We start from the raw sequence: 15105 nt of genomic DNA, 5'->3' as shown, positions 1-15105 counted from the left end.
GAAACATATAAATACATTATCTCAGGATACAGAGGCACAAACTAGCAATACCGTCTTAAATTTGCTTGGCACTTTTCAGAGTTTTCATATACATCCTCTCATTTGAACCTCACGACAACCCTGAAAAACAAAGCTACAGACACTCGGGAGTTTCACTCTCCCACACGGGTTCGCACCCAGGGAGACCCCCTGCTGACTCCCCTAGGGAACTGGGCTAGCCCAAGCCTTGGGACCGGTCTCCCTTCGTCCTCCTCTGGCCGAGTACCCGCCCCAGACCCGAAGAGTGGAGGATTCTGATCAGCTCCTCCCTCGTCCGCTTTCCCGGGCTGGGACCCAAGTTGGTTACCCCTCGCTGGCTTCACTCGCTACTCCGCCCTCTTTCCCGGGCCTGCCTCTCCCTCCGGACCCGGGGGCTCAGCACCGCCCCAAAGGGGCCCGGGTGGGAGGGAGGGGGGCGCCTGGAACAGAGGCTGCGTGGGCGGAGGATGTGCGTCACGGGGCGCGTGGGCAGGGGGAGGGAGGAGGCACGTGGAAACCCGGGGCCAGCGGCTGGCAGCCCAGGCTCCAAAATAACCAGGAGAGAGTGGGGGAGGGGGTGCCCACACACTTCAGAGGGGGTCGAGGAGAGTCCCCGAAGGAAGCCCGTCTAGCCGCTCCCTCCAGTTGCAGGACTGGGGATTGGAAGGGGTGGGTGGGGGGTTGTCTGCTCTTTCCTATTACCCCCTCACTGCGTTTGGGGCTTAAGGAGAAGGAGAAGAGAATCTTAGGTACCGAAATCCCACCCAGGGATGCACTCCCCCTCTCCTTGCCCCCACCGGAGACGGAAAGGTCCCCTTGCTGAGCCGGAATGTAGAACCAGCCCCGGCCCACGCCGCCCACGCCCTGCCAGGCCCCGAGCCACTCAGAAGTGCGGAATGGCGGGGCGGGGCTGAGGTTTCGGACCAGGGAGAACCTGACCCCCGGCCGGTCTGCTCAGTTCCCCCTCCGCCCCGCCTTCATTTTGTTGGGGCCTGGAACCGCAGGACCGGGCCCTCGGAGCCCCGACCGCCCCCCGCCCCCACCCCGACCTCCCAGCAGTGGGCGGGAACGTAATGGGAACCATATGGGGCTAAGAGAAACAAACGAGGGGGGGGCCTCCAGAGGGGGGCTAGGCTCCTTGAAGGAGCTCCTCCCTTCAACTCCTCCGCAGGGAGCCACGTCGGACGCTCCGGCCTCCCGCCCATCTTCCATTAGACTCTCTCGAGCGCAGTCTCCTAAAAACGTTCGCAGAATGGATGTTCTCCCTATCCCAGCTTTGCCACAGAATTCCCCAGGAGCAGGTCCCCATTCTCAGCAAACAGGGTGCGACGAGTAGAGGAAGGAGGGGTACCTCGCCCATCCCTGCCTGACCAATGCTCTGACAACCCGACGCGACTGATCGACGCGTTAGCTTCTAGCCTAACCCGCCCATTCCTGTACCCCAAACTTCGACAGGGACTCGAGGCAGGGATGGAGGCCTGGGTTTCCGAGAATGGCCCTTCAAATGACTCCTTTTGCTGCAGGGTAAGGGTTCTGGGATAGCCAAGGAATTCCTGCAGAACCCCGCGCTCACAGACCTGCCCTAAGCGCACACTCAAGGGGAGTCGGATGCACGCCCCAAAGGAGCCGCGCACCCCGAGGCTCCGCCAACTTTTCCCGGCTCATTCCTAGCAGTCACACGTACAGTACTGCGAGGCCGGAGTGTGGGCAGCGGGCGTCCGTGTAGTTGTTGAGGCGCGTGTGCACGTTTGTGCGCTTGTCCGTGTTTTTGTGTACCGGTGCGTGGTTGCGAAACTCCGCTCTCCGCTCGGAGGGGTAGGAGCCGGGGGGTGGGGGTGGGGGGGAGTAGGAATGTCGCCGGCTGGGCGCTCACGTGGGTACGTGGGCACGGAGAGGGCCGGCTGTGCATCCGGCGTGGGCGGCACGGAGCGACCTCGCCCCGCCCGCCGGGTCCCCAAGCCCGCCCTCCGCAGCCCGGCCTCGGTCACCTCAATCCCGAGCTCGGCGCCGCCGCTCCGAGTCCCCGCCCCCGCCTCCCGCTCCACGCCCCCTCCCCCCAGTCTCCGCCTCTCTCCGACGCTGTGCCGCGGCGCCTCCACCGCCGGCCCCGAGGCCCGGGCGCCCGCCCCCCGCCCCCGGCCCCCGCCCCCGGCACTGCCCACGCCCTCCGCCCGCCCGGCAGCCAGCGCAGCGCCGGGCCTCGCTCCCCGTGCGTCCTGCGGGGGCGTCGGCGCGGAGAGGCGGCGAGCGCAGCCGGGGAGGGGGGGGCAGAGGCACAGACAGAGGCGCGGAGGCTCGGAGAGAGGAGACGTGGAGGGAGGGACGGAGCCCGGCCAGCGGCGGACACGGCAGCGCGCGCCAGGCGCCGAGCGCTGGGCACCGAGAGGGGCAGCCCCTGTGGCCTCCGGCCGTCCATGCACAGAGCGCCCTCCCCCACAGCCGAGCAGCCGCCGGGCGGAGGGGACTGCGCCCGCCGGACCCCGCAGCCCAGACCCAAGTTAGTGGGCAGAAGGAAGCGGCGGGGAGTGGAGATGGGTGGAGCTGGACTCAGGCAAGGGGTCCGGAGGGCGGAGGTCGAGGAGAGAACGAGGGGAAGCGGGACGGGGGTGGGGGGTGGAGACTGATTGAAAAGGGGGTGCGTCTTCGAATTAGGGGGCCCTGGGAGCAGGTACGGAGCGGTTGAAGCTGGATATGAAAGAGTAGTACCTAATTCTCCATCCCCCGTTTACTCTGCCGGCGTGATCTGGCATGTGAACCCCTTGCAAAGAATGTGGGGGCCCCCAAACGCCAGGGGAAGCCCTGGAGCTCTGGCTGGTAACAGGGCTGGGGGAGGGCTGCTGTGCTGGTTCAGTCTTCCGTTGGTACGAAGTACGCGAGCCCCAGGGTCCGGGAGAAGCCGGCGCCTCGGAGCCAAGGGAGAGCATCAGCAGGGCTTTGGAGAAGCAGGGCATGCCTTAGGCGTCCCTTCTCTTTTCTGTAGCTTTATTTACGGCACGGGGAGGGGAGTTTCGGGGTGCAGCCCCTCCCTCAAGAGGCCTTGAGCCGCTCCTCCGCTCCACTTTGGAGGTGTGGGTGGAAAATGAGGGAGAGGAGGTAGGTGGGTTTCGCCCACTGCCGCTGCCACTGTGGGAGTGTGTGGGGGCGGAACAGGCCCCAGAGCAGAACAATCGAGGCACTCCTCCCTCCTTGCGCCTGAGCTGAAGGGATCGGTCTACCTACCCAGCAGGTGGGGAAGGTCACTGCTGGGAGAGGGGCCAACTAAGGGGCACTGGGCAGTCGGGAGGAGAGGGGAGGTCCTCCGGAACAGCTCAGAGGAGCTGAGCAGAGCAGGGGTCCACCTGGCTTGCCCAGTGGGAAAGGGCCACACCCCTCCGTTGCAACCGCCTGGGTAGGACAGCACCAGGGAGTGAAACTGGCCAGCAGTGGTCCCAGGCGTCCACTGTGGGGAGGACAGGGGGTCCTACGTGCACCTCAGTGTAGAAAGTCACCTTGAGTAATGCTGAGACTGCTGGGTGTTGAGGGCGGAGGGTGAAGACCGTGCTGCGGGAGGAGGAGGCCCAGCCATCCCACGGGTGGGTGTGCTGGCTGGCCGCAGTGCTCAAGGTCTTCTTGCCCCAGGCCAGAAAAGTAAAAGCTGAGAATGGTGGTGAAGAGCCTTTGACTTCAGCAGAGAGAATGGGCTGCCTTTTGGCACTTGCGGCCCGTCTGGGATGGCACTGGTGTGTTTATGCGTCCGGGTAATGCCTAGTTCTCCTAGTCTGTGTTCAGGCTGGGGTACTGGGCAGCGAGCGCGTTCAGAGGAGGGGAAGAGAAGCCGGCAGGAAAGAGATGACAATGGCGAGTGTGGGTTGGTACCCAGCAGGGGGACCCAGACTGACTGCCTTCCTTTCTCTGTCCTGCACTCCTCCTTTCCAGGCCCAGTGCCCGAGCCATGGCACTGCCTCGGACACTGGGGGAGCTGCAGCTCTACCGGGTCCTGCAGCGCGCCAATCTCCTTTCCTACTACGAGACCTTCATCCAGCAGGGAGGGGACGACGTGCAGCAACTGTGTGAGGCTGGTGAGGAGGAGTTCCTGGAGATCATGGCTCTCGTGGGCATGGCCACCAAGCCCCTCCACGTCCGACGCCTGCAGAAGGCACTGAGAGAATGGGCCACCAATCCAGGGCTCTTCAGCCAGCCAGTGCCTGCCGTGCCTGTCTCCAGTATCCCACTTTTCAAGATCTCCGAGACTGCAGGCACCCGGAAAGGAAGCATGAGCAATGGGCACAGCAGCCCAGGGGAAAAGGCAGGCAGTGCCCGCAGTTTTAGCCCCAAGAGCCCCCTTGAACTTGGAGAGAAGTTGTCACCACTGCCTGGGGGACCTGGGGCAGGAGACCCCCGGATCTGGCCAGGACGGAGCACTCCAGAGTCCGACGTTGGGGCGGGAGGAGAAGAGGAGGCAGGCTCACCCCCCTTCTCCCCACCTGCAGGGGGAGGAGTCCCTGAGGGAACTGGGGCTGGGGGGCTGGCAGCAGCTGGGGCTGGGGGTGGTCCGGATCGACTGGAACCAGAGATGGTACGCATGGTGGTGGAGAGTGTGGAGAGGATCTTCCGGAGCTTCCCCAGGGGGGATGCTGGGGAGGTGACATCCCTGCTGAAGCTGAACAAGAAGCTGGCTCGGAGCGTGGGGCATATCTTTGAGATGGACGATAACGACAGCCAGAAGGAGGAGGAGATCCGCAAATACAGCATCATTTATGGCCGCTTTGACTCCAAGCGGCGGGAGGGCAAGCAGCTCAGCCTGCATGAGGTGAGGACCCCATTCTCCTAGTATTGCACTTGGCTGCGAGGCCTTAACCTACTCACCTTGGAGAATGTTCACACTCCCCAGGTCTGTCTCACTGCCCCTCGGTCAGGACCCCACGCCCCAGTCGCCCCCACACAGCCCAGCCCCAGCCTCTGCAGTGCTCCCCTCCTCGGCTGAGGGGGAAGCAGAGGTACAGGCCAGAGCCCAGCGTCCCGCGCTGTGCCGCTCAGGACCGCTCAGGTGGTGGGGGCTCCAGGCGTTCCTAGGAAGCCGGGGATGCTAACCTCTGTCTTCCTCCTTCAGAAGGCTGCATAGTATCAAATCCTAAGTAAGCATCTGATGGATGGGCTTTGTTTGTCTGATGACGAAGGGTGTGAGGAGGTCTGGGCAAGGCAGTGGGAACTGAGGATTCTGACCGCTCCGGTGGCCCTCTCCACAGCTGACCATCAATGAAGCTGCTGCCCAGTTCTGCATGAGGGACAACACGCTCTTACTGCGGAGGGTGGAGCTCTTTTCCCTGTCACGCCAAGTGGCCCGAGAGAGCACCTACCTGTCCTCCTTGAAGGGCTCCAGGTGAGACTCCTTTCTCCAGGTCCTTCCTAGATTAGAATCCTGCCAAGGAGCTGGGTCATGGGCGTAATCTTCCGTTCAGGTGCATCTAGGCTTGCTTCCTACCCACGTGCATGTCCTGCTTTTCGCCAGGCCCACTTGTCTGGGTCTGGTCCCTCCTCCTATCCATCTCAGGTTCTGTCTGCTCACCCACAACAACAGTACCAGAGTTAGAGATTCCTGTTCAGCCAGCTTCTTTCTAGTCTTGAAATAATGCATAGCTCCTCCCCAGATTCTGTGCTCTGCCCGTCGTGCGTCCCTCCCCAGCTTCACCTTCCTTACTGCTCTCATCTTCGCAGGCTTCACCCCGAGGAACTGGGAGGCCCTCCACTGAAGAAGTTAAAACAGGAGGTAGGTTTCTAGGGTGGATGCAGGGGATTAGTGCAGCCTCTCTCAACCCCCTCCCTTGCTAGGTCCTCATTTCCCCATTTGGGGCATCCACAGGTTGGAGAGCAAAGTCATTCTGAACTCCAGCAGCCTCCCCCAGGCCCTGAGTCCTATGCACCCCCATACCGCCCCAGCCTGGAGGAAGACAGCGCCAGCCTGTCTGGGGAGAGTCTTGATGGACACTTGCAGGGTGAGTGTGCATCAGAATACTTTTCTTCTCGCTGTGGGGGTGGAGTAGGTGGGAGGAAGGAGCCAGGAGGCAAGTGCCTGGAACAGGGTTGGGAGGCCTGGCTGGATGGGGGCAAAGGGGCCTGGGCCTTACGGGTCTGCTTTGTGGTTGAGGGTGGGGGTTCCGTTGACTGTAGCCCCTGACCTGATCCATGCCCATGCCCACAGCTGTGGGGTCATGCCCAAGGCTGACGCCGCCCCCTGCTGACCTGCCTCTGGCGTTGCCAGCCCATGGGCTGTGGAGCCGCCACATCCTGCAGCAGACACTGATGGACGAGGGGCTGCGGCTAGCCCGCCTCGTCTCCCACGACCGCGTGGGCCGCCTCAGCCCCTGTGTGCCTGCGAAGCCGCCTCTCGCAGGTGAGGCAGCAGCAGTGGCGTCCCCAAGCACCCCTGCCACCCAGGCCCCACCCAGCAATCCTGGTGTCCTGGGGCCGGGGGGGGGAGGAAGAGGGATGTAGTCACCGGAGAGGGCAGGCGGTAGGACGGTGGGGCTCCAGCCATCCAGGCCTTGGGTTGAGGAAAGGAGGGTCCTGCAGGTTTATTCCCACTGGGGAGGGTCTGATCCTAATGGAGATCTATGAGGGGGCGCTGCGGTGAACAAGGGGACAGAGAATGGGGGACCAGGGGAACGGGAACGAGGGTCACCAAGAAGGGCAACAGGGATAGAGCTGCCACCAAGGCAGAAGGGTCGGGTAGGCTAGGAGTCAGGGTGGGGTTGCGTAGCTGGGAAGTAGAGGAGCCCAAAGGGGGATGCTTTGTGTGTGGATGGGGGAAGGGCATAGTCCGCCAGAGGGCCAGAGCGGCTGGGCTGAGAGTGATGCAGCAGACAAAGCCACCAACCCTGGCTTGGTATTTTTAAACTGTGCGTGGGTGGGAAGTGGGGGTGGGGACTGGAAGGGGGGGCTCTTCTTGGGGGAGGAGCTGGGAGGCTGGCTTCCTGTGTTCCCCCTGATTTGGCTTCTAAGAAACTGGAGGGGCATGGTAGGGTAGGTGGGGCCTGGGAGGGGGCCAGGGATGAGTGGGGGCGGCAGAGTCTGGGAAGGGGGGGAGGGGGAGAGGTCAGAGCCAAGCCACCCCCACAGCTCCTGACAGAACCAGAAATTCCAGCAGAACGGAGGCGGGAGAGACAGAGAAGGAGAGAGACATATACAGAGAGAGCGCTACACACAGCCAGAAGGGGGAGGGGGGGCATACACACTTGGGTATGGAACCCCTCCCCCCCGACACACCTGTAAACATGTAGCGGGCAGGAGGCAGCAATTCAAATCCAGCTCATCTGTGCAGTCTTCTCTACCTCTGCCTCCTGTCCGGCCACCTCTCTGCATCGGCCACCCCACGGCCTCCTAACCTCCGCCTTCTCCCCACAGAGTTCGAGGAAGGGCTACTGGACCGATGCCCGGCCCCGGGACCCCATCCTGCTCTGGTGGAAGGTCGCAGGAGCAGTGTCAAAGTGGAGGCTGAGGCCAGCCGGCAGTGAGGGGTGCACTGGTGTCCTCAGACCCAGGACTTGGACTTCTGGCTCACATAGACTCTGACATTCCCCATCCCTGGCATCTAGTCACAACCCTGGATCCTCCCGCTGCCCTTCTCCTGCCTCCCCACCTGCTCCATGGGCGTAGAACTATGGGGCTTCAAGCAATAACGAGCAGGGGCCTGGCAAGAGGACACAAGGAGGGTGCGTGGTGCCCCTTCACCCTTGCCTAGAGCAAGGGGGCAAGGACTCTGTCTCCAGGGTATTTGGGGTTTCCCCCTCCCTTACACAACACACTCCCATTCTCTGTAGCTTGAACCAGTGGTATGAGCAGTTGGATTCAGTTTGGACATGGGGGAAAAGGGGACTTCCCTGGTAAGGTCCAACAGCTAAAAATGGCAACGTTTCCCCCCAGAACTGGGGGCCTGGGAACACTGGACCTGCTCCTCCCCTCTGCTCCCCCATTTTTGTGCTTCTAGTTTGTTTCTTTAATTTAACAAGTGCTGCAGTTTGCCCACCTATCCCCATCTTTCCCCCCAAGTCCTCAGCAACTTTTTCCCTCCTGCCCTCTCTGGGGGTGGAGGGGAGGGTGGATGTGGGGTCCCCTCGACCGGCCCATCAGGAGGCCTGGGTCGGACTCAGGGTCTCCCTCGGCTGGGGGCTGGACCGCAGCACCTGTCTGAGCAGTTAGAGCGTCTTTCTTTTCAGATCGTGTACAGTAGATTATTTATTTTGTTATTTTGGAATAAAATTTATTTTATGGCTTAGGATCGATGACCCCCAGGAGGGAGAAAGGGTGGCATGGGGCTGGGGGAGTGGAGGGAAGCCGGCAGTGGATGGGGAAAGAGAAAAGCAGCAGCAGGTCAGGCCCCCTAATTCACTCAGAGGACCACACACCTGGGCCTGGGTCCCAGACTCACCCCCGGCCTCTGGGCAGGATTGGCGGGGTTGAGCCACCAAAGCTAGAGCCACATACAGAGGTCACAGCCACACAGACCCACTGGGGCCACGGTCATACGAAAGCTGAGTACTTTGGGGTTAGCATGCATCAGAGAAGTTGGCACATTCGCTGGTGTCTTTGGTACGGTGTTTTCATACTTCCAAACTTCGGTTGTCACGTAGGCAAGATCAGATGGATACATGTTTTTGGGGGGCCATAACAACGAATGTGTGTGACGTCTGGATAGTCACACGTCTCGGGTAGGCACATTTTCGCACAGCTGCACACGAAACAGACCTTGTACTTCTGTAGTCTCTACACATAACCAAGAGCCGCCATCCGACGGACAGGAATTTGGGGCTGTTTGAAATTTGTTTTTTAATCTGGGCATAACCCACATCAGTAACCCAGGTGTACAGATTCCCCACGTCGCACCCAGGGCCTCCTGAACTGCTGTTCCATCCCCCCAGGGCTGGGACCCGAGCCCAGCCCTCAGTCCCCAGCCTCTTGTACAAATGTGTGCGTGTGTCTGCGTATTTCTACATGTGTGTCCTGGGCTCTGGCTCGAGGTGGGCGGTTAAGTCCTCCGTGCCCTAAGCTGTGCTCTTGCCGAGCCCCTTTCCTGCTCAGGCCCATCTTCCAGGGAGAGCTCTGTGTGTGTGTGTGTGTGTGTGCTGCATGTGCAGGCGTGTTGGGGCGTGTCTCACTTTGGAACCTGAATTTCCCTTCCAGCATTGGAAGGGGGAGGACAGGGGTGTGTGGTAGGAGGAAAGGAGTGGATAGGCTCCACCCACTGTGCATTTTCCTGGCAGTCTTTTCCTCCTGACCAGGGAGTAGGTGGGGATAGGAGGACACTCTCCCCATCTGCTGCTTGGCAGGAGCATGGGCAGGTGTCCAGAGCAGGTCCGTGGGGGTAGAATAGCGGTCTTTCTGGGCTCCCCTTCCAGCTGGATCACCAACTAGGGTTGGCCCTTAGGTCCAGGTGGGACAGTGAGATCCCAGACTGCCCATAGTGAGAGGGTTGCAAGAGAGGCTGGGTGCCCAAGGACCCTCCCCCTGATTCCCCTTGCCCCTCCAGGAGAAGCTTGGTGAGGTCCTGTTCAGTAGGAGGCAACAAGGGTGGGAACATGTCTTCACCAACCCTGCAAGGAGGAAGGGGAGAAGCAGTAGAGTAGGTATGGCACCCACTCCTCCAGCCCCCGCCCAGCCAACACCCCCAGGCTGCCACTCACCAGGTGCCCTGAGGGAACCCTCCCACCGACTGGCTCATGCAGCTGTCTTCTGCCATGGTCACATCTGAGCAGAGCAGGGGCTCAGGAGTGGATACAGCATGCTCCTGAGATGGGCATGGGAGCAGGCCCCTGCCAAGACCAGAAAAGTCCATAAGACTGGGGTGCGATAAGGCTGGGAATGAATGGGGAGCATGGGATCAGGAGGGGTGCTGTCACTCACTGAGGGTGAGGTTGGTCAAAGGGCAGGTTGATCTGGTTCAGGTTGGGGGGTATCTGCAGGTGAGATCTGGAAACAGGAAGGAGGGTACAGTCAGAGAAAGGAAGGCTAAACAAGGGCACAGTGTTGCAAAGTCAAGGTCATTGAATGAGGAAACAATTTCCAGCTCCTTTCCCTGACTGCATAGTCTTGGGTAAGCCGTGGGCTCAGTCTTCTCATCTATAAAATGTGTATGTGTTGGGGATTGGGCTGGGGCAGTAGAGAAGGGCTGAACTAGCTAATCTCTTTATTTATTTGGGAGGGGGAGGAGCAGAGGGAGGGGGAGAGAAGCAGAATCCCTGCTAAGTGCTAAGCAGGAGGATGACAATACAACTGCTGAAGTTGGGGAGGGGGGTCTTGTGCCAAGTGTTGGATGCTTAACCCACTGAGCCACCCAGGCACCCCTGAATTCGCTAATTTCTAATGTTTCTCCAGACTCTGGTGGTTCTAAGCCTCCCCAGTCTCCACCCTACCTCAACTCCCGGGAGGGGAGATGTTGTGGCTTGTCTAAGAGTTAATAAGCACCTGCAGTTATTATATGAGTGTTACTTGGGGAAGAAAAATGTCTAGGCCACTTCAAGGCCAAAACAGATGAATAAATAAAAATCCAGACAACAGATAAATTTATGACAGTGGATTTCAAGGGCAGGCGAGGTAATATTAATTCTTAACATAGCTCCTGCTATGAGCTTTGCAGGTATTACTAACTCAATTAACCTTCACAATAATCCCCTGAGGAAGTTATTATTAGCGTTATTATCAATATTCCCCATTCTACAGATGAGGCACCAGAATGAAGCAACTTGCCCAAAGTCAGTAAGTGGCAGAGCTGGAATTTGAACCTGGCTAAGTCTGGAACTTAACCACTAACCTCTCAGTGGAGTGGAGAGAAGAGACAAAAGAGTGCTAGCCTTTTGCTGCCCCTTTCTTATGGTGGAGCCTCTCCTAACAAATGCAAATGCCCATCCCCCTTGCAGGTGGGTATCCTTGTCCCTTCCACTTACTCTGGGAAAGCTGTCAACGCATCTTCCCGGGAGAGGGCTTGGTACGGGGGGATGGAGTGAGAGTGCGGTGGGTACACCTGGGACCTGGGGAGAGAAAGCAGACCCCCCTGACGCCAGCCGTTCTCCTGGACACCCCCACCTCCTGCCTCAAGATAGGGAACCCCTCTCGTGGAAAGGGAAATTCCCTACTTCGGCCCCAGCTTTCCCAGCTGCCCGTGCTAAACACCTGTCTGCACAGACCACTCCCATTCCTGTCTCTCAAGCTCCTTACACCATGTCTGGGCTGAGCTGCATATTCATGGAGGAATCAGCGGCCATTCCAAGATCATAAGTGGGCACCATGGTAGGCATTTGGGGCTCCAGGGTAGGAAGTGGCTGGTCCCTGGAGGAGGGAAGGAGGTCCGTGTGACTGACCAAGGGCTGATGCCACCGCTTCTTCCAGCAAGTAGTACCAGGCCTGCCCACTGTCCACAGCGCCACACTCACCTTTCCACAGTCATCTTGATGGTAGCTGGGACGTAACCCCTGCCGTCCTTACCCATCTGTTCAGCTGTTTTGGGGAGGAAAGGAGAGCCATGGAGTGCCCCAGGATTGGGGAGGAAGGGACGTGCAAAAGGTGAGCATAGCTGATGGGCAAGTAGGAGAATGGGCTTCAAAAATGGAGAGAGAAGTCAGGGATGACATACAGTGTGTAGGGAGAGGGGCAACTGGGAGTATGGAAGAGATGGGCAAAGGAAGGGTTCAGAACTGCGAGCTCCAGCTCACGCTTGTAGTGGCTCCGGAAGGCTTCATCCTTGGGTTTCTTGGGGTAGAGGTTTTTGAGCTGAGCAAGGTCCCGGATTCGGTCTCCCAGTGAACGAATGGATAGGTCTTTGGCAGAGAATGGCTGGATGTTCTCTATCTGTGGGGAGCCTACAATAGGAATGAGACCATGAGTCCCCTCCGTCCAGACATTCTCCCCCTGATCCAGTCCCACCACAGGACCCACTCTCAATCTACCAAGGCGAGGGGGAGAGGAGTGAGGGTGAGAGTGCTGGAGGAGGGAGACCCACCAGTCTCTGTTACTACAGAGCTCACAATGAGAAGGTAGACTGCAGAAGGGAGGAGAGAAGTTGGACCTAAGGAAGAACTTCCTGAAGATCAGGCTTGGCATCAAGGAAGGCCAAGACATTTCCTTCCCAGAAGAAACCCCAGAGGGCACAGGCACAGAAACAGAGGACTGGCTGGGGTGACCTCACCATCCTGGCCCCGGATGACATGGGCAATGGTGATGCCCCCAATCTCTGAGTCGCTGAAGCGAAGGAGGAATGTTCCATCAGGCTCGTTGAGAAGAAGGCTAGTGACGTACTGTTTGCTGATGAAGCCAATGATCAGCCTGGCCAGGATGAAGGAGAGGATGGGGGTAGGGGCATTGGCTGTGGAGAAGGAGCTAGAGGTACAACTGCTCAGGCCACTGGGGCAGGGACTCACCGATCTGACCAGTAGCTCCGGAGACAGCGCTTGGTGAGGTCCAGGACACCATCAAACCACTGCCAAAAGGTGAAGCCACGACCCAGCAGGATCTCCTGGGGAATAAGGGGGAGCTAGTGTGAACACAGGAGGGTCAGAGCTAGGGCCTGTAGGACAGGCACTGGGCTGTGAGGGCCCACACAACAGAATCACAGGGCTGAAGGACCAAACTGGATCTGAGATCTCATCAGTGACAATGGCAGTCATTTACCAGGTGCCAGGTGGTATTCCAAGCCCTTTCCATGAATTAACTTATCTGATCTTTACAAGCCTATAAGCATCCCATCTTACAGATGAAGAAATGAAAGCCCAGAAAGGTCAAGTAACTTGCCCAGGTCTACACAGCTGGTGAGAGGCAGAGCTGGGATGCAGCCCAGGAAGTCCAGGCCAGAGTCCCTCATAACAACTGTCCTCCACCCATCCTTGATTAGACCTGGTGGAAGTGGAGTCCAGAGAAGGTAGCTTGCCAGGTGTGAGTGTCCTGCTCCCTTTGCTAATACATCCTTTGGTCATGCAGACTTTCCTTTCTTTTTTGCTAAGAGAGCAGTACGTGACTGCTTTTACCCAGCTGGTCATCAACCATGTCACCCAGATCTTCTCCCCTGTTCTTGTAACAGATCCAGTTCTGAGCCACCTCACTTTGGGGGCAGTAAAATATGGTAGCTAAGAGCAAGAAATAATGGAGTTCTATCCCAGCCTCACCTGCTGTGAGGCGTTGGACAAACTACTTAACCCCTCTGAGCATCACGTTCCTCGCCTGTAAAATGGGGATAATAATAGTAGCTTCCTCAAAGGGATGTTGGGAGGGGTAAATAGATAACATACATAAAGTGCTAAACATATAGTAAAGTGTCAGCGCATGGTAGCTGGTATTACTGTGTGTGTCCCTGTGGGATTTCATCTTGGTTTTTGCAATGGGACATATTTCCCCAATGGGTCAAAGTCATTTTGAATCAGACGTGTGTTTACACACAGTCTGGATGAGTCATGCAAGTTGCTGGTAAAGAGAGAGGACAGAGGGCCTCCAGTCCAAAACCTGGGGGATGCCAGAGAATGCACCCTCTGGACTTACCCACCCGGCTGAAGGGTTTTCCTGCCTGGGCTGTGACAGAGGCCTCCCTGATTGCCATGATGGGGCATTGTGAAGACTCCAGCAGTGAGTCTCTGCACAGAGGTTGGGAGGGCCCTGAGTGCCTCAAGGATGAAGAGTTTAGGGGTGGGAGGTCCAAAAAGCAGGGAATGACCTTGTTGAACTGTGACCAGGACACAGAACGGTGCTGGAAGGCCTCAATGCTGAGGCTGTTGTCATTGAAGATCTTCTGGGCTAGGAAGAGGAAGTGCTCTGGGAGTAGCCCCCGATTGGTCCCCACTTCAGCCATGAACTTGAGGTTGAGAGTTTCACACATCTTCTCCCAGGGCACCCGCTCAGCTACCACAAAGGGCACGCGGTCCTGGGGTGAAGCGGGAAGGACAGGGCACTTCAGGCTATCATCCTCATTCTTCCTCAGGAGGGGCCTTCATCCTTCCCCCCGCCTCCCCAAAGCTCCCCATCCCAGGCATTATCCCCCTGAGCTCACTCACAAAGATGGTGCTTTTCCAAAAATAGTTTAGGGTGCTACAACATGATAGCTTTTAAGACTGGCATGAAAAGAGGTCAGCATGAGGTTAGAGAGTATGATGGAAGAAGGAGTTATGGCCGCTCCCATTTGAACATGTCTGCCCCCGGCTTCTCCCCATGTTACAGCCCACCTTGCCCCTGTTCCTCCCCTCCTTCCCTCCACTGCCACTCCAGGTCTTTCCTCACCATCTCAGAGAAGGCATTATCCCACAAGATGGTGGCCTTGGCATTGTTGTCCTGGTTGCCGTGGACAATGACCACCAGCGGCAGAGACAGGGCCTGGCGAGGGTGAGAAGAAGGGAATCTTCTTATGGAGCAAGGGGCTTCCTCAAGGGGCTGGCTCGGAGGATGCAGGGAAGCCACTGCATTCACGCAACATAGATAAAAGCTCCCGGGGTATTACTGAATGCTTCCTGAAGCTCGATGAAGGCCTAACCGTAGAGAAGTGGTTATGAGTCCATGCTTTAGGGCCAGACCCCTGGGTTCCAAATGCCAGTGCCAACGCTTCATAGCTGTGTGGCCTGGGCAAATTCCTCAACCTCTCTGTGTCTCAATGGACTCACCTGTAAAATGGGGCTGATAATAGTACTTACCTCATAATGTTATTGTGAAATTTCTGTGTGTGTGTGTGTGTGTGTTACTGAAAACAGCACCCTGGTCTACATGAAATGTATAATAAGTGCCAGTGGCCGCCACACCACCACTCCCCGGCATGTGCCCTCTTGTTCCTCTCACTCTCGCCCTGACCCCAGTGCCCATGAATCCCAGACGCACGGGCTATGGAGCTCTCATGAGGAGCGAGGATCCGGGGCCCCAGCGTGTGGCGTGGAGGGGAGCCAGGGTCCTAGTGTGGGCAGCCCGAGACTCAGTTCACCTGGAGCTGGATGGGGAGTTTGTTGGGGCCAAGCGTGAAGCTGGTGGAGAAGAGGACCGCACACTTCTCCTCAGTGACAGACTCGGTGCCCTTCCGCTCACAGCGCTTGATTTTCTTCAGAAGCTGCAGGGGGTGGGGAGGGAGAGCAGGGGTGAGGATAGAGATGGGTC

The 15105-nt window shown here is 58.4% G+C and overlaps 2 protein-coding genes across 4 annotated transcripts in view; one reads left to right on the top strand and one right to left on the bottom strand.

Annotated features, from left to right (window-relative positions):
- The first annotated feature begins 2190 nt into the window (after positions 1 to 2190).
- Positions 2191 to 8269, top strand: NAB2 (NGFI-A binding protein 2). 2 transcript variants are annotated; one of them, XM_035002334.1, is made up of 7 exons: positions 2193 to 2515; positions 3934 to 4807; positions 5244 to 5377; positions 5713 to 5764; positions 5858 to 5990; positions 6197 to 6388; positions 7399 to 8269. In XM_035002334.1, exons 1-7 carry the CDS (start codon positions 2433 to 2435, stop codon positions 7506 to 7508), a joined length of 1578 nt encoding a protein of 525 aa, XP_034858225.1. In that variant the 5' UTR covers positions 2193 to 2432; the 3' UTR covers positions 7509 to 8269. The 2 variants fall into 2 exon arrangements, with proteins under 2 accessions (XP_034858226.1, XP_034858225.1); XM_035002335.1 differs by lacking the exon at positions 6197 to 6388 and having other exon boundaries at positions 2191 to 2515.
- Positions 8209 to 15105, bottom strand: part of STAT6 (signal transducer and activator of transcription 6) — a 13851-nt gene continuing 6954 nt past the window's right edge. The window contains exons 12-23 of one of the 2 annotated variants that reach the window (XM_035002332.1): positions 14936 to 15058; positions 14248 to 14340; positions 13688 to 13894; positions 12405 to 12499; positions 12173 to 12309; positions 11700 to 11846; positions 11421 to 11484; positions 11206 to 11316; positions 10935 to 11018; positions 9895 to 9960; positions 9675 to 9803; positions 8209 to 9584 (exon numbers count right to left, since the gene is read on the bottom strand). In XM_035002332.1, coding sequence (XP_034858223.1) covers positions 9395 to 9584; positions 9675 to 9803; positions 9895 to 9960; positions 10935 to 11018; positions 11206 to 11316; positions 11421 to 11484; positions 11700 to 11846; positions 12173 to 12309; positions 12405 to 12499; positions 13688 to 13894; positions 14248 to 14340; positions 14936 to 15058 — 1446 coding nt within the window. In that variant the 3' untranslated portion in view covers positions 8209 to 9394. The remainder of the gene's footprint in view (positions 9585 to 9674; positions 9804 to 9894; positions 9961 to 10934; positions 11019 to 11205; positions 11317 to 11420; positions 11485 to 11699; positions 11847 to 12172; positions 12310 to 12404; positions 12500 to 13687; positions 13895 to 14247; positions 14341 to 14935; positions 15059 to 15105) is intronic. The other variant, XM_035002333.1, reaches the window with a different exon arrangement.

This window comes from Mirounga leonina, unplaced genomic scaffold (assembly GCF_011800145.1).
Source record: "Mirounga leonina isolate KUSES-001 unplaced genomic scaffold, KU_Mleo_1.0 Mir_126, whole genome shotgun sequence".
Lineage (NCBI taxonomy): Eukaryota > Metazoa > Chordata > Mammalia > Carnivora > Phocidae > Mirounga > Mirounga leonina.
The sequence above is the reverse complement of the archived record's forward strand: the minus strand, read 5'-3'. Positions and strand labels throughout refer to the sequence as shown.